General features: G+C 44.8%; 1 protein-coding gene across 3 annotated transcripts in view; it reads right to left on the reverse strand.

Moving 5' to 3' along the window:
* FRMD3 (FERM domain containing 3) overlaps window positions 1-18,299 on the reverse strand; it is a 302,421-nt gene that overhangs the window by 51,422 nt on the left and 232,700 nt on the right. For all 3 annotated transcript variants that reach the window (XM_039250404.1, XM_039250403.1, XM_039250405.1), the window contains exons 11-13: window positions 15,171-15,245; window positions 14,783-14,851; window positions 7,164-7,288 (exon numbers count right to left, since the gene is read on the reverse strand). In XM_039250404.1, the coding sequence (XP_039106335.1) occupies window positions 7,164-7,288; window positions 14,783-14,851; window positions 15,171-15,245 (269 nt within the window). The remainder of the gene's footprint in view (window positions 1-7,163; window positions 7,289-14,782; window positions 14,852-15,170; window positions 15,246-18,299) is intronic.

Raw genomic sequence — 18,299 nt, forward strand, 5'->3', positions numbered from 1 at the left:
AATTGGTGCAGCCACTATGGAAAACAGTATGGAAGTTCCTAAAAAAATTAAAAATAGATATATTACATGATTCAGTAACTCCACTACTGGATATTTACCAAGGAGAAAAAAAAATTGCTGATTTGAGAAAATATATGCACCCTCATGTTTATTTTTTAACTATTATTTTTTTAAAATGTTTTTTATTTATTTCTGAGAAAGAGACAGCGTGAGTAGGGGAGGGTCAGAGAGAGAGGGAGACACAGAATCTGAAACAGGCTCCAGGCTCTGAGCTGACAGTCAGCACAGAGCCCGATGCAGGGCTCGAACCCATGAACCGTGAGATCATGACCTGAGCTGAAGTCAGACGCTCAACCAACTGAGCCACCCAGGCGCCCCTTTAACTACTATTTTTAACAGAGAGGGAGAGAGAGAGACAGGGAGAGAAAGAGAGCATGCGCACACACATGGGGGAGGGGCAGAGAAAAAGGGAGGCAGAGGATGCAAAGCAGGCTCTGTGCTGAAAGCAAAGAGTCTGACATGGGGCTCGAACCCATGAACCGTGAGATTATGACCTGACACTTAACCAACTGAGCCATCCAGGTACCCCTGTACCCCTATGTTTATGCAGCATTATTTACAATATCCTAGATATGGAAACAAGCTAAATGTCCACTAATGGATGGATGGATAAGGAAGATGTGGATTGAGTGTGTGTGTCTGTGTGTGTGTGTGTGTGTGTCAGTGTGTGATGGAATACTATGCAGACATAAAAGGGATGAAATTGTGCCATCTGCAACAACATGGATAGACTTAAAGGGTATTATGCTAAGTGAAAGAAGTCAGACTGAGAAGAACAAATACCATAGGAATTCACCCCTATGTGGAATCCAAAAAAAAAATAAATGAATAAAAAAAACCCAGAAAGCAAAATCAGACCTATAAATACAGAGAACAAACTGATGGTTGCCATAGGGTTGGGGGAAGGTATGGGCAAAACGGATGAAGGGGAGTGAGAGATACAGGCTTCCAGTCATGAAAGGAGTAAGTCAAGGAATAAAAGGCACAGCATAAGGTCCTGGTGATGTAATAGCATTTTATGGACACAGATGGCAGCAACACTTGTGGTGAGCACAGCATATGCATAGACTTGTCGAATCCCTATGCTCTACACCTGAAACTAATGTAACATTGTGTGTCAGCTATGTTCAAATAAACATAAAGGAAAGACTCTAAGATGGGAAAATGCAGTAGGTCCCAAAGGGCACCTGCTATGTACTGGGCTTAAGGGAGTAGGGTCAAGAGTACAGCATGCTTGATGTTAAGGAGACCATGCCTTTTATATGCTCAGAATGCCTTCACAAACTCACAGACTTCTTAGAATTTCAATGACATCATCTTATGCAATCTATAGTTAGGACTGGACACTGTAAACAACCCTGAAAATGCACCCTCACCCCTCCACACACAAAGCCACATCCATGACACATGCATACACTCTAACACACATAAACATTTACAGGGATATACACACACAAACAGCGAAGTGGTGGCATGGGAGAACAAGTATTATCACTCTCCTTAATTCCTATCTATCCTTTGGTACAGACTTGTTCTCAATCATATGCAAATGCAAGCAATCTTCAATTCAACCACATTGCCATCCTGAAGAAACTCCTTTATAGAAATCCTGGTATCTCCACTGTGCTTTTGTTTTGCCAGCAGGAGGGTATCAAGCACTTTCAACTCTTACTTAGTTCTTTCTACCAAGGGGAAGAAAGCATGGTTCCCTGACTGTTTATTTATGCCAGTCTGCACCACTGCTCTAGTAGGTAAGAATGACCTTCACTGGGTATCAGTAATGCCAGCTACCCAGTCCTACAAGATTAATGTTATTCACCTCTTCTACTATAATCCAGCATTTTCTATAACAAAAAGTACACTCTGCCAATAAGACACACAAGCATTTTGCGGTCTACACTATGGAGACCCTACTCCATTCTGAACGTGATTTTGTTCCTATTAATGACTCCTTAAAATGTCATTCTTACCCAGAACAATTCCTACTTATAATGTTTTCATCTCCTGAAATTTTCAGAAGCTCTACATGGCACTTTTCACATGGTTTGCCATTCCCATAGGTTTTCCATAGCACTCATCTACTTGGATCCTGTATCTGAGCAACTTTGGGGTGACGGTGAAAACTTTCCTGTTGCCTAGTGCTGCCTAGGAACTGATTTTGTTTTTCTCTCTACCCAGATGCAGCCAACTTCAGAGCTAATCCTCCAGCTGTCATAGGGCTGACTGGGGTCACACATTTTCTCAGAGCGCCACCGGGCTAATCTGGGCAATCATACTGTTCACAGCTGTCTTTGAGAAACATGAAATTCTAGGAAGAATAAAAAGAGCTTGTCAGACAAATGAGTGGTTATAACCCCAGAGAGTCGTGATGGCAGCACCGATGCCACCACCATGGCACCCACGTGAGACAAGGTGCCAGGCCCTTCCCAGGACCTCACAGGCATGGTGCCTCCAAGGGTCAGGGTTAAGACCTTCTTTCTTCTCCCGACCCAATTTTTAAAAAAATTCCTAGCCAGACAACTCTTGTAACAGAACTCGGGCTGCCAACCTTGACCTATTCATGGATCCAGTTTGAAAATGTGTGATTTGAAACTCCTCGCAATCAGAATCTGAACCACTCTATGGGAGTCAGGGAATAGTGAGGTCCAAGTGTCCTCCACTCCATATTTGAAGCTCAGCAAAGCAATGCAAAAAAAAAAAAAAAAAAAAAAGCAAAGAGTATATAACTCTTTCAATGGCTCCAATATCTAAATGGAACCATTTTTGCCATTGACTCCCGGGGTGATACTGACATGTCACTAAGCCTTCCTGTGCCTCTACACTCTCATCTCCAAAGAGGCTGAACTCTTCACTCTGAGTCTCAGAAACAAGGGCAGAACTTGGGCAGGAGGCCATGGGCTGCCTACCTGCCACATAAGCAGTGACCCCATCTTGACAACTCTACACTTTACTAGTGTGGATGCACTGCCTCCTCCCTAGTCCCACTCTCTCTGCCTCAGTTCAGCCCTTGTTTATCTATTTCCTGGGGCTTTTGCAATGGGTTCTGTGTGGTCTCTGTGCCCTCAATCCTGAGATTCTCAACCAGGGAGCAAATGTGTTCCCCAAGGGATATCTGACAAAACCCGGAGACATTTTGGTTGTCAAGATAGGTGGGATACAACTGGCACCTACTGGGTAAAAGCAAAGGATGCTGCTAACCATCTACCAATGTTCAGGACAGCACCCAACACAAAATTATCCAGCTTAAAAGGTCAATGGTTCTGATGTTTGAAAAACTCTGCTTCAGCCTCTAAGCTGCCCTCTCTACACCACAAATGATAGAAAACATAATTCCAATCAGGCCATTTCCACACCTGAAATCCTCCAAGGCCTCCCAAGTGCCCTCAGATTAAAGTCTAAACTCTCCAGGAAACTCATAGAGACCCATCATGATCCGGTCCCTTAACTTTCTAACCTGCCTTTCACTTTATCCCCTGATCTTTCTTCCCCAAAGCAATTGATGCAGGCAGACCAGATCACTCACAATTCCCTCTGACTGTCAGTGTCACCCACCCCATTCCTTGTCCTACCAATTTCATGTCAGACACCCTAATCAGAGTAGAAGGGAATAAGACACTCCACAGGTATTTGAGGCACTGATCTCTCATGAGGCATACAGAGAAGTGAGAGCACTTTCAATCTGCAGAGGCAGAGCCTATTTGTCACCTCTGTGATTCTGCTGCTGATTCCCCAACACTGTGAGCCTTCAGGAAGCCAGGGTCTTCATCCTTACAGGCTACAGAAACCTGCACCTGCTAAGTGTGGTCTACCAGTTGTATCTGTTTGTCATATATGCTGCATTAAGGAATGAACTCCTAGCTTCTTTCAATTTGGCTCGTTTGGGCATTAAAAAAAGCCCTAAAATATCAAAATACAAAGATGAAACCAAATTCATCACATTGTATGTGCCAAGAAAGTCCATCAACAAAGGTGGGGATATCTTTGTTTAAAGCTATGTCTCTTCTCTTTATATACCAGAGAAATACAAATCTGTCAAACACGTATTTATCCCTATGGATTGTCTAAATCCCATTACTTGATACTCAAAGACAAGATACATGGAACAGAATCAGACCCTAAAATAGTAACTGAGATATAATGGTATCAAGAACACAGAGCTAGGTTCACTGTGGGAATCATAACTTTGAATTTCATGGTACCTAAAATGATTTTGCTTTCTTTCTCTAGATTGAGAAGGTCATTCCATCTACTGGACATTTAACAATACTGTCAACTTTACTTCCCTTCCTTTTAAGTTGAGTCTATATCCTGGAGGTTGATAGGATTTGCCTGAGCTTCAAAAACCCAGAAGACGTCCATAAGGGGACTGTCTAATAAAAAAAATTTATTAGACATTTATAGAGCCATTTTGGACTTTTAAAGAGAGCAACCTATGAGTTTGACTTTATAGCTAGTGAAAGAACTTAAGATTCTTCTTTAAAATAACTGGAAATGTGAAAATGTGGCTTATGGATTCTTATCACATATCATGAACATTTGTATTTTTATTGCAGTTAGTTGTAATGTATGTGTCTCTTATCCACAGTGCTCACATTAAAGATAAGGTTAGGATTTCGCAGTGGAACCTCATTATGGAAAATGAAGCAAAATGGAGCAAAAAAGGTTTTAATTGAACGAGGGTAAAGGGTCCAGAGGAAAGCTTGCGGAGCTCCCTATTACATCCTTGGGGAGGACTCCTGGGGCCACAGCGGGCTGACTTCCATATTCCCAATGGAATCTTTATTCCCATCTAGGTTTCCATCTTTGTAGGCAAGGCAGTCATAACTCCAGGCTTGGGTTGTTCCTTTTCCCTTCCTCTTCTCCATTCAACCTTGGAATAATTATGACCTCCAGCAAAAGCAATTTCCATTAAACCCAATATTCCAGGTATATGAGAGCATAGGATCAAGGGCAAGCCACCCAAAATGTACTACGGTGCATATTAATTATTTTGAATTGAAGTTACTTGGGGAAAAAAAACAGTAAAAGGACACTCAGACCCTAGTCTGTCCCCCAGAAAGCAGGAAACACATCTCCCATATGAACAATCCTCTCCCTGTAATGGAAAGTAAAATGACATCCTTATCACCAGAGATAGGGACTTCAGAGCCAAAAAAAGCTATAGAAACAAACACCTTTTTCTAAACTACAACCTCAGCCTAAATTCTGCTTAGAATTCCTTAGTAAGTAAAGCTCCCAAACACCTGTTTGCTTTTTCCTATCAATACCTCACAGATTTACTATCTCTTTGTCTAAAATGAGCCTGGGTGGCTCAGTTGGTTAAAGTGTCCAACTTCAGCTCAGGTTATGATCTTATGGTTGGTGAGTTAAAGCCCCACATTGGGCTCTATGCTGTCAGCAAAGAGTCTGCTTTGGATCCTCTATCTCCCTCTCTCTCTGCTTCTCCCCCATTGGCTCACTCTTCGCTCAAAAATAAACATTTAAAAATTGATAAATAAAGTGTACAGGAACAAAGTTCCTGCCCTAATCACTTCTTTAGGTCTCAATTTCATTTTGGGGCCTCTGTGCACATATGATAAAACGTGAGGGTTTTTTTTTCCTCCCGTTAATGTGTCTTAATAAAGTAAATCTTACCCAGCTGAAAGACCTTGAAGGGGAAGAATTTTTTTCCTTCCTACAAGAGGAAGCCAGAATAACATCACTGGATCAGAAGTGAAAGCTGCTTTTATTTCACTTGAAAAACAGATAGGGTGCTTGAAAATGTAGACAAGCACCACGAACCAAGAGATCCAACTAATTTAGCCTGGAACTTCCAGAGTTAGTTGTTACGACAGAGTACAGGCCATTATTATAACAAGGCCATTCTCCTTATCATCATCTTGTGGTTCAGCTGGGGATAAAGGGGTCTCCTAAGGCCACATCCTTCCTATTTTGTGTGCTTTCCTTCCACTCATGGAATCTGGGGGCATCTTGTTACCCAGTTCTCCTCCTCACCATTAAACTTCCTTACAGGAAAAGATTTACCAAAATTTTTTACCCTTCAGTGTAAAGCAGCTGCTGCTACCTCTCCCAAGAGTATTTGCATCCAAAGCCATACTCTTATTACAGGCAGAAGAGTTTCCCCTATAGACGGAATCCTTGAAATGAAGCTGCAGGTGAAGGAGATCTTTTGCAGACAGAGAATCCTGCCCTCTTGAAGCTGCTCTGTATCCTAACTTTAAATGACGGAACCAAAGCCACTTAATGTTAGGGAAAAGCATGTTATGTTTGTGTTCAGGTTTCCAGTAACTATTTTGTGCATATTTGAAAACACACTTTGAAATCAGCATGTGAGATGTGCCTCATCAGGCATCTACAGCAAGCAGTGTGGAGAGGTTTTCCCCTGAAGTAAGTGAAGTCTTTAAATTAAAAAAAAAAAAAAAAAAGCCTAAATGCACACATATTATAGTCCTTAAAAATACAACAACTTTTGAGTTGAAGTGTACCATAGGTATTTTAGCTTATATCAAAACTATCAGAGAAAGAACTACGGAAAAGGGATGATAAGTATAAAGAAATACTGAGGCAGAACAGAATGACCAAAAGAGAGACACTTATGCAGAATTCTTTACAACCACAAATTTGATTATGATTATAATAAAAACTTACCATCCAGGAGAACTTTGTACAGTGATGGAAATGTTGTTGGTCTGACCTTTCTAAGATGGCAGCCATTAGCCACACGGGGCTTTATTACTCACCGGAAATGCAGTTAATGTGCCCAGAACTGATTTTTAATTTTTAATTTTAACAAATTTAAACAGTTTTTAAACAGCCACACACTGCTAGTGGCTACCATGCTGGAGATTGGGGGGTCTAACACCATGACTGCTTTAACACACAATTTTTAGGAATAGCTGTATCTGTGAACTTTCTCTAGAAGAAACTGATAGAACTCTCAATATAATGCAGACTTTCAACTGCAAACAGTTTATTTACTAGAAACAGTTTATGACTCACTCCATCCCCTGCTCCAACCATTGCCCAGGTACCCAGAATGGGTGCCTTCCTCATCCCTTCAGGGTAAGGCTACAATGCCAGCTTCTGGAAGGAAGTGTACTTACCCTCACCCAACGGAAGCTCCTCTTCCTGCTCACTGGGGGAAGGCAGCAAGGGCTGCAGGGGCTCCATGTTAATGATGAGCTGTTTGTTCAAAGAGTGGGAACTTCGGCTCTGAGTAATGTTGGCTCTGAAAACAGACACAGGCCAGGGTGTTGGTTTCCGTCGCGAATGCCAGACCCTCTATCTCGGTCAGAGACCCAAGTTGGGAATTGTCTCTGGACACACGCAGTGGAATAGGCCAGTGGTAAAGGTTATAACGCTTAGGATGCACACCCCTTTTTAACCTTAAGGTCCTGACAAAATGTCCATGTGGTCTAATGCAACACAGTGACCGAAAATGTATTTCCCCATATGTTACCAGACTTGGGCATGCAAGGTGACAACATGGGCACTGATAAAGACATGGGAGGCAGGTGTCACTGAACGAGATATGCAGAAAAGCAAATGAAGGTGGGGACGCCTGCGTGGCTCAGTTGGTTCAGCGTCCAACTCTTGGTTTAGGCTCAGGTCATGATCTCATGGTTCCGTGGATTAGGGCCCTGTGTCAGACTCTGTACTGAAAATGCAGAGCCTGCTTGGGATTCTCTCTCTCTCCCTCTCCCTCTTCTCATCTCTCCCCCACTCATGCTGTCTCTGTCACTCTCAAAAATGAATACATTTTTAAAATTTAAAAAAAAAAGTGAATGAAGGACATGGCTCAAAGTAATTTAACAACCACCAAAAAAGAAACCAAAAATGAAGACAGAACCCTGCCAAACAGACGGTACAGGAGTTACATGGCTTTAAGCAATCTTGCAGTTGCTGGATGTACAACATTTAATATCAGCATTTAATACTCCCGATCAAATTCACACCCCTCACCAGCCAGCCATAGAAACTCTGTTTTCTCATTTTGAAAGGAGCAGACATGTGTCATTGGCTGCGATGGGCAGCAGATGGCAAAGAAAATGTATAAATGTCTTGTCAAGACTACTGGCTGGTAGCAGGAAGCCCGTCTACACTGCCTGCTGCAGGGAGACCAGCTGTCTGCCCTGACAGACTGGGAGGTGGGGCATCTCTGGTGGGTGTTTTCACACCTTTCCCTCCTCATGTTTCCTGTCAAAACCAAAACCCACCCATCTTCAAAGATGGTATCAAATGTCTCCTACCTCTTGATGCCCCCCTTGGACTGGCCCTCATAATACATTTTCATTCATATTCTCTCTCTCTTTCTCTTTGACACACGCACACACAAACACACACACACACACACACACACACACACACTACTCTCCCTTCTTTCACATCTCATAGCATTTGCCACTTCTGTCTTTCCGTAATTACTGGTGTACTAATCAGCCCCACCTTGGCAAGCACCTTAAGGACAGAGACACATCTATCCTGCTGCGCCTTATAGTACCTCCTGAGGCATCTTATTAAGGACTATTCACATTTGAAACTGGAGTGAATTGAATTGAATGCTGTTTTGACATAGCTGCCATTTCAGACTTGCATGGGTGTTCCCCAGACTGATTACGGGACTGCCTTATAGCCCAGGCATTTCTGCTTGGCACAGGGCAGGGACAGAGAAGAACCTAGTAGCATCTAGAGTAAGAAGCCCTCCACAGATGGCAATGGCTGGAAAAATAAAATTATGAGGACTTGCTTAACCACAGAGTCCCGTCCTTCCTTATTTCACTCTACAACCACTTATTCTGCCGCTGATATATATGTATTGGATGGTCAGCCTCATTTTGTGTGAGCCATGGCCCTTGCCTCTCTAGAACATGATTTTCAAATGTTTTGACTGAGACCCACATTAAGAAATATAATTTAGGGGTGCCTGGTGGCTCAGTCAGCTGAGTGTCTGACTTGGGCTCAGGTCATGATCTCATGGTTCGTGTGTTTGAGCCCCGTGAGAGGCTTGCTGCTGTCAGAGTGGAGCCTGCTTTGGATCCTCTGTCCCCTTCTCTCTCTGCACCTCCCCCATTCATATTCATTCTCTCTCTCAAAAATGAGTAAACACTAAAAACTACATTTTTTATCATTTTTCTGTACACATCCACAGGGAGACATACAGAAAAGTGAATGTTTCATGCAACAACAGTAACTCTTGTTATGTGTGATTCGCTTTTTTTCCCTGTTCTATTTCATTTTCTTTAAAGCGCTGCTCTGTTTTCATTTCATGACTCATCAATGTGGGTTACAGCCACAGTTGGAAAAACCTGTATCTCATGGACGAGACTGACGGCCAAGGGTCCCCTGGGAACATTAAGGAGGGGCACCTGACCCTGCGGTGGGTGAGGAGAGAGCCAGAAGGACCTCCCAGGGGAAGAGATGCCTGTGGCACATCCCAGCAAGCATGGTGGAGTGAAGACAGGGATTCCTTGCAGGGAGAAGGAAGGAAAAGAGGAGTAAGGAGGGAGATTAAAATCTACCAGTTCCATCTTTACTGTGAAGGGTCCTCATTTTTTGAACTTACACAGGATTTCCTCTGGCCTGTGGCCTTCAAAACTCTGATTCTGGCTCTTCAAAGCACCTGTTGCCATTTTGTGTGGACCATGTGGCTTTCTGACCTCAGAAAAGCCCATTTTCCATTGTGGCACACACTCTGAATCGCTCTGCCCACCTCTGACCAACCATGCCAGCTGACTGGCCACACTTCCATCCCCCCAGAAACTACCATGTACCATCAAGGAGGACCTGGAGTGAGCCTTTATGGAGGGCCTTTGGCTCCACAGCAGCCCCCGTCCCAACATTCTTCAGTTGAAGATGTAAAGCATCCTGCCACGCCATGCCCCCCACACACTGTAATGTCTGGGCAATTGCCTGGGGCAGGCTGAGATCACCAACAGTGACACTGGCTGGTCAGAAGGAAGCTGACTTATCGCCCATACTTACAGTCTCCTGCTGCCGCACTGTAGCGGAGGCCTATGGCCAGGATGGGGCGGGGGGTGGGGGGGAGGTTGGAGTCTGCTTAGTGTCCGCTACAGTTGATTACAACCCTGAGACTCTCCAGTTCTAGGATTCAGAGATGAACTCTGCCTCCCCGATAAGTGCAAGACTCCGATAAACCCAAAGTGGGGGCACAACTAGAGGTCTCCCTAGAGAACAAGGAATCCAGGGCTCCAGCCCATGGTGATGAGCACTAGAGCAGCTAGAAGTAAGATTAAGCAAAATTAGAATAAAAATGCATGTTTCCCACCCTTTGTCTACCAACTTTGACTACAGGTTACCTTTTTATACCTCTCTCCTTGCAGCCCTTTGAAAGGTGCCAACTGATCCTGGTTTCATTTAAAGCAAGAGCCCTAGGGGTGCCAGGGTAGCTCAGTTGATTAAGTGTCTGACTTCAGCTCAGGTCATCTTCTCACAGTTCGTGAGTTTGAGCCCCATGTCAGACTCTGCGCTAACAGTGCAGAGCCTGCTTGGGATTCTCTCTCTGCCTCTCTCTGTCCCTCCCCTCCTTGTCCTCCCTCTCTCTCTCAAAATAAATAAATAAACTTAAAAGAAAAGAATGAAGCAAGAGTCTGCCAGCCCAGTTATACTACTAATAAATATAATACCAGAATTTGATGGCCCCGCTTTGAGGTACAAAGTGGTTTTATACACTTTACCATACTTGTTTTCCTCAGTGTACCTGTAACACAGGCAAGAAAAGTACCATGTTCACAGATGAGGACACGGAGACTTAGTGAACTTATTGAACTTGACTAAAGACATTTAGGCATGCAGACTCAGATGATCTGATCCCCAGTCCAGAGGCTCTGCTGTGCTCCAATCTGTCCTTCTGTACTTTCTGCATGATTTATCCTGCAATGCCCCAGAGAGGACTCTGTTCATGACTACTAATGTCCCGCTCTCTGGCTACATGAGGTTCTGCTGTGTCAGGTAGTCTTCTAGAACATATGGCAACATGCCAGTCAGCTCCCACCCTACCCTTCCACTTGAGCTCCTGAGGCAACAGCTTCTCTGGCTAGAGTCTCCCCAGGCCAGATAAGGGTCTGTACCCTGTTTCCCATTCTCAGAAACCACCCGTCAACTGACTCTGCAAAACGCCTAACCCCTCCGTGCAGCTCGCTCATGGGTGGACTTAGCACAAAACAGTTTTCCAATGAAACGATCACTAGGATTCTACTGAGGTAGAAAGGTTTCTTTGGAAGCTGCAAGTATATTCTAAGATTGGCTTCAAAATCTGATGGCATAAGCTCAAGCAACTAACAGAAGGCTCGTGGAATCCTCCAACAGTTCTTGCGGTGGAGGAAGTGTTGTTGGCCTGTCACCAAAACTCCATCTGAAGAAGCTACAATGAGGATGCGTCTGTCAAATTCTAGCTTCCCATCTTTGGATGAGAGACAAGAATAATAACGTCACCACCTCACATGTGTATGGCACTTTCTAATTTTTAAAGCACTTTTTAAAATACTCATAACAAAACCTAGATGTTGGGCAAAGTAATACTCTAAATCTTGTTTTATAGATGAGTAAAGTGATGATCAGAGAAGTTAAGAGACTTACCCAAGACCACACAGCTTATAAGGAACACAACCAAGATGAGATCCGTTCATGACCGCTAAACAGGGGCTCATTTCGGGTCCAAATGCTGCCTCTAGCGGTCCCCTGGCAGTGGCTGCTATGCCTAGGTGGCTCACAGAGCCAGCCCTGGGCTCACGGAGCTGCAGCCTTTTGCCTCACTGGGCCCCCGACATGGGTAGGTGATTCTCACCAAGTAGCCAGAACAGAAGAGCTTTGCTTGGATATCTTGCCATCAGCAAAGGTCAGTGAACTATCATGAGAGTTAGCTTTTTCTCTTTTTGGAAAAAAAAAAAAATCCCAAGACAGTGTCCTCAGTCTGTCTCTGCTGCCTCTCTCTAAACACACACACCTCAACAAAAGGAGTGGTCCATGAACTTGCCATTCTTTGAAGAGCACAATTTCAAGTGTGAAGGAAGACAACTAATTGAAGGCTTACTCTCACCATTCTAAAGGAGTGGCATCTCTGAACACAGCCAAAGAAAGAATTCATTACTATACTCTCATTTTGGACAGCCACATCAAAGAAGCCAGAATAATTCAAAAATAATTATTTAAGAGAAACAATTTCTCACATGCAACTGGCTATTAGGAAGAAATGAGTAGTTGCTACTGAAAATGGTACTTCTCTAGGGCTCTGATCACACTATTGCTTCCCGGGAGCCCAAGGTCCCCAGGGCAGCACCTTGGACAGATCTCAGGTCTCAGGAAATTGCTGGAATGCTGGTTGTCACCCCACACCCCTGGTTCTTACATTCATTCAACTAATATGCGCTGACCTCTACTGTGTGCCAAGTGCTGTTTTAGGTGTTGGGTGATACGTAGATGACCAGAACAGACACAAGTCTTTTCCTCCCACAGCTTGCTTTGTATCATTACTTTAAACAAATTCCTCCCTGTATTGTCAGAGACTCGAGAGACACTGCCAAAAAGCTGAGGACCAGAGAGGTGTCCTGAGGCTGTGAGCCTAACAGACTTTCATACACACATAAAAGAAGTCAGTGGAAAGGAAAGAAATAGCATGTGAACCGGTGTCTCAAGGGCCTATAGGTCCTGTGGGATTTTTAGAAGATTCCAGAAAAGGGAAAGTATAAATTGACTGATGTCTCATTTCCATCTCCTCTGGTGGTTCAGTCCACTCCAGGAGAAGATTCTCACTGTGGCCACTCTGCTCCCTTCACTCCCACATCCTGGTTATTCAAAGTGTGGTCCATGAACCAGCCACATGGCCACCACCTAGGACTCAACGGAAATGCCTTCATGAATCAAAATCTGACTTTAACAAGATCAATCCGTAAGTGAATTCTGTCCAAGTTAAGGTTTGAGAAGCCATGATCTAGGAATCCTTGATTCCCATAAGTTATGCAAACATCAAATGAAAAGAGAAATTGATTTTTTCAAATTATTTCTGATCTCATTAACCAGCCATATATAGTAACTATGGGATTCTTGGAAAGTCTGAAGTATTTGGAATCTGTCTCTCTGAAAGTACATTGTTAAAAACAGTTTCCTTCTTTGTGTTTGTACTATCAAGAAAACTCCCCAGTGGCAAGTGTTTCTTCTTCTTCTTCTTTTTATAAGATCAAACTCTCACACTTCAAGCTATAAGAATAAAACCCAGGCTGAGCCCCTGGGGTGGTTCTGCCTCCCAGCTTCTAAGAAAATGCCAGAGGTTTTCTGAGGGGCACAAACGCTACAAAGAAAAGAACGCAGGCTTAGGTCTCCCACACACAAAACATTTATGACCTTAGATAAATCATTTAACTTCTCCAAGACTCAAGTTCCCTCGTCTATAAAATAGAAGCATCAAATTAGGTGATCCTTAAGGTCATTTCTGGCCCAAAGAGTCGAGAAAAGTTCAAATAATACATTTTGTCATTTCCTCTTTTTCATTTCTGCCTCACTGAGTAACCATAATTTGCAGTAGAAGAGGGACTATACAGACTATAAATACAAATAAAAGACCAATGTTGTCAATGGGTAGGCTGTAAAACTTGCACAGTTTTGCGCTGAGGTGCCCCTGACCAAGGTGTCCCTGCTTCCCTAGCCCGACAGCTTTCTTCTGCTTCGCAAAGCAGGGAAGACCACTTTTGCTGACACGCCCACGATAGCTTTCCCCCGAGTCACCCAAACCAGGAATGAATCGTTCTCTGCACACGTCTGCATGGGCTTTTTGTGCCAACTGTAGTTCTGCCCCCTGAGTGGGAGAGAAGGGCTGTCTGGATGCCTGTGCCAGGCTGACTCAGCCACACTTCCAAAAGACCCAGCAACCCAGGGAATAAGGGAAGAGGAAGCCAGCTCACTGGCTCATGCTGGAAATAGAGACTAGGCAAATCTGAGCACAAGGAAGCCTCTTCCAAGTCTGAAGGGAAGAAACGGCTGCCAACCAGTATGTAGGAATCTCCTGAAAAACATCATCTAGGATGATCCCGCCTTCAAAATGGGGAGTGTCATGGTGAGAATGTTCAGCTTTAGCTATGTAGCATGTTTGAGGCTTAGGGTGTACAATGATTTGTGTACACTGTGGTGGTAGGAAGTCCCGCATGACCAAGAGAATATTTAATTCCTAAGAATTGTATATACTGCCACATTAATGAAGGTACATACCCTTGAACTGCTAATCACTAAGTTCCTCATTCCCCTGGGTGACCTTTGGGAGTAAGGAGCCCGGGGCGAGATGAGCACCCTTGCCTTCCTCCTGTGAAACAGCCTAGAAGCCGGGCCAGTGGGAACCGGCCATGTCTGATAAACAGAGGCAGGAACAGAGAGCAGCTCTAAGAGGGCAGGTCTCAACCAGGAGATGACACCACCGTGCCTCACACACACTGTTCGTGTGACACTCCAGGTCCAGTCAAGCTGATGATTCCGCACAGAGCAAGCAACTCATAACGGAGTCGAGCTGTACCCACACTGTGGCCCTGTCACGTCTGCCCCAGAGAGGCTGCCGAGATGTCGAGAGGGTCGTGCCTGGAACCAAATGTCCCCGAGATGACACTGGCATAAGCAGCTGGTAGCCTTATGCCCTTTCCTGTTACAGAGGATCTAACAAAGCAAGCTTTTAAATCCTGTCCATCCCAGATGCCTCTCGGAGCCCTGGGGGCCACCCACTCACCTGTGTACCTCCGGAGGGTCCCTCTGGATTTTGGAGCTGGCCTCCACCACCTCTTTGGCAACTTTACCACTGCAAAAGACAAACATAACATCTGTGCACAGATGCTCAGAGCAGAAGTGTGCGGGGGGTGTGCAGCACATATGGGTTTTTTTTTTTAACTTCACAACAGTCTGATCCACTCTAGAAATCCATGCTTTTTCTCCCTCTACAAGAGAAGTTACTATGGAATTTGAGGGGACTCCATGAGTATAAGACATGAGTAGGGTGTAAAGGGAGAACCGAAACAGAGGGACAAGCCAAAGTGTCCTGATTTATAAGCAAACTATTCAAAAAGTAAATGGCTGCTCCCACCCCAGCCCATCACCAGTATGGACTCATGGGTACCCACCTATATCGAAATCGACTTCCTTTAAAAAATATCTTGCTGCTTGACACGGTCTTGATCTGACTGGATTTCGCATACCTTGGAAAAGAGGGAAACAGAGGTGGTAGTGACATTGGCAAATCCAAGTGAGACACGCTATAAAGTGCGGTAATTGGGTATTTGGGGCTGTAAGAAACACACGCTGTCGGATGATTCAGCGTGTGCACATAGGCACGCGCACCTGAAAGAGAAGTTCCATCAAAAGATAGTTACTTTCACTGTGTGTATTGGACTCTGCTATCTCTTTTCATTCTTTCTAAATGCTGGTGATGGCCCACATACAGTTTCATAATCCATTACTGGGTTACAACCTGTAGAAAGGACCAGGCAATACCGATGAGTAATAAGGCAGGGTTAGATGGAGGATGGGCATTAAGGAGGGCACTTACCAGGATGAGCACTGGGTATTGTGTGTGTAAGCAGTGAATCACTAAATTCTATTCCTGAAACCAATAGTGCACTGTATGTTAATTAACTAAAATTTTAATTTAAAAAAAAAGGGGGATTCTTTCCCAATTTCCATTGGAAAGATACAGAGGAGAAGACGCATTATGTCACATGGTGTCAAGTTCCGTTTTCAGGGTACTTTCTTGCCTGTGTCTGAACCAACAGTACAGCAAAAAACAGATTCCGAGCAACACAGGTCACTCACCATGTCACAAAGAACCCACCTACTGTGTATTGCCTGAAAGAGGACACAAGGGCTCATGTTACCATGGACATGGTCACTGGCTTGAATATTCTCCGCTGAAGTCACCATGACCCAGTGCCCTTTAAAAGAACCCAGGCTGGAAGATGACTAAGACATATGCGGAACTAGAAGCCCCGTCAAGCGCTGATTCAGCAGCTCTTAGTGCACCGTAAACACACGTCAACAGGAACAAAACCACAGCATTCTGGAAAACAATGAGAACATGGGTTGCCTGGAGGCCACCCACAGGGCACAAAATTGCTGTGACAGCTAAGGATGCCTCTCCATCAATCACTTTGAGCCTCATGCATGTAAACCCATGTTAGAAAGAATGGTCTGCAAGAGTTCAGGACTATTTAAAATATGGACAGTCACAAAATTTTACTAGAAAAACCCACACAAAACAATGGAATCCTGAGCAATCACTGCACACAGACAGGGCTGTGGTTTTAAGTTTCCCCAGGCAGGCAACGATCCCCACCCGGGACATCTTGAAGCCTTCATTCATTTGTTCAGCAATTGTTAACCAAATGACTAGCCTGCTCTGCACACCCCACACTAAGGGAAGATACCTGGTCTCTACATTTGGGGTGTAAGGTTTAGGAGGGAAATGGAGATTAATCTAGAAACGAGGCACATAAATGAATAACTGTAAATTGCAAACGGTGGTGGAAGCCATGAAGGAAATGATGCAATGAGAGCACAAGATGGGGAGACTAATCCAGTCTGGGGGCCGGGGGTTTGGGCTGAGATCCTGGGGTGGGAAGATATTAACCAGGCAAGTGGTGGGCAGTACTCTGGGCAGAAGCCTCAGCAGGCACAAAGGCCTGAGCCTGAGCCCTGGAGGAACTAAAATGATCTGATGTGCATTTCCCCATCGTGATTATTATTGTCATCACAAACCCACACCCACACACATACATTTTTTCCCCTAATTTAGCAGGACCTGACCTTAAGCCATCCTTGTTGAGGGTTGTGGCCTTCCTCCTCAGGACAATGGAAAGCCATGGTAACACTTTTGCAAAGGGGTCCCTTCTCCCTTCCACCTCTGCAAACAGCCTGAGCCAATAGGGAAGGGTACTGGGGACAAATGAGGAGCAGAGAGAATGAGATGGGGGGCAGAGGGGGGTAAAACCCTGGGGAGGGCGGTTCCATTTGAAGGCAGGGCCTGGAGAAGATGGTGTGGGGGTCCTGAGGAGCATAGGAGACCCACACCTGGGAGGTGTGGATATAAGAGGGTAAAACCCCCCCAGCAAGTGTGCTAACACGGGACAGAGCCACATGGCACCCTCCTCCTCCTGCGAGGACATGCCTGCTCCGGACGTCTGCCCCCCCCCCACCCCCACACACAGATACACACAGAACCCCGGGGAGCCTGACACATTATCTACAGAAGTCTGAGTAAAGGCTCATCTACATGTCTTTCTCCCCATCTTCTCCACAGGCTGTTCCCCAGCCTCAGAGACAGCGGAGCTGAGAAACTTTTAAAGAAGCTTCTGCTTTCAGAATGTTTCTTATTGTTGTTCTAGGTTCTAAGGATCCTTGGGGCAAGGCAGTCCACTAAGGATAAGAGCCTTAAATGGAGTTTTTAACCCCTAAAACTAATGTAACATCATGTCCACTATACTTCAAAAAAACATTAATTAATAGGGCACCTTGGTAGCTCAGTCAGTTGAGCGTCTGACTCTTGATTTGGGGGCTCAAGTCATGATGCCAGGGTCATCATGCCTGCTTAAGAGTCTCTCTCTCCTTCTGCCCCTCTCCCTTTCTCACATGCTCTCTCTCTCACAAATAAATAAATAAACAAAACATTATTTAAAAAAGAAAAATTGGATCAAAGGCAGCTCTGTGCCCAGTTTATAGAAGATCCCAGAAGCTCAAAGGGGTGTGGCAAGCCCAGCACTTCCAGGGGGCCTCTTGTGGGGAGGGGGGGTGGCTGGGCTTTTCACTGTTCAGCCTCAGCTTGGCTCTTGGGGACCCTCAAGGAGGCCACTGCCATCTCACACTGGCCTCTCAGTGGAAGGCCTCAGTGCTTCTCTGTATCCACACAAACCCTCAGGTCAGAAGACACATTTCACAGAGAATGTGAAGGGCTGCCTACTCAGGATATGAGGAGTGAAAATGGTGTTGGCTGCTTTCTGGCGGCCGACTGCCCTTGATGACCATTTGTGTCATTTCATTTGCTGAGAAACACTCTCCTGAGAGATTTACTGCCAATTCCCAGCCCTCCCAAATGTGCAGGCAAGCTCCCAATCATGCTTGGCTTGAGATCTCTTCTTTTTAAATGTTTATTTATTTTTGAGAGAGCACAAGCAAGGGAGGGAGGGGCAGAGCGAGGGGGACAGGATCAGAAGCGGGCTCTTTGCTGACATCAATGAGCCCGACGTGGGGCTTGAACTCAA

The sequence above is a fragment of the Hyaena hyaena genome, unplaced genomic scaffold (genome assembly GCF_003009895.1).
Source record: "Hyaena hyaena isolate Hyena2069 unplaced genomic scaffold, ASM300989v1 scaffold_369, whole genome shotgun sequence".
Taxonomy (NCBI): domain Eukaryota; kingdom Metazoa; phylum Chordata; class Mammalia; order Carnivora; family Hyaenidae; genus Hyaena; species Hyaena hyaena.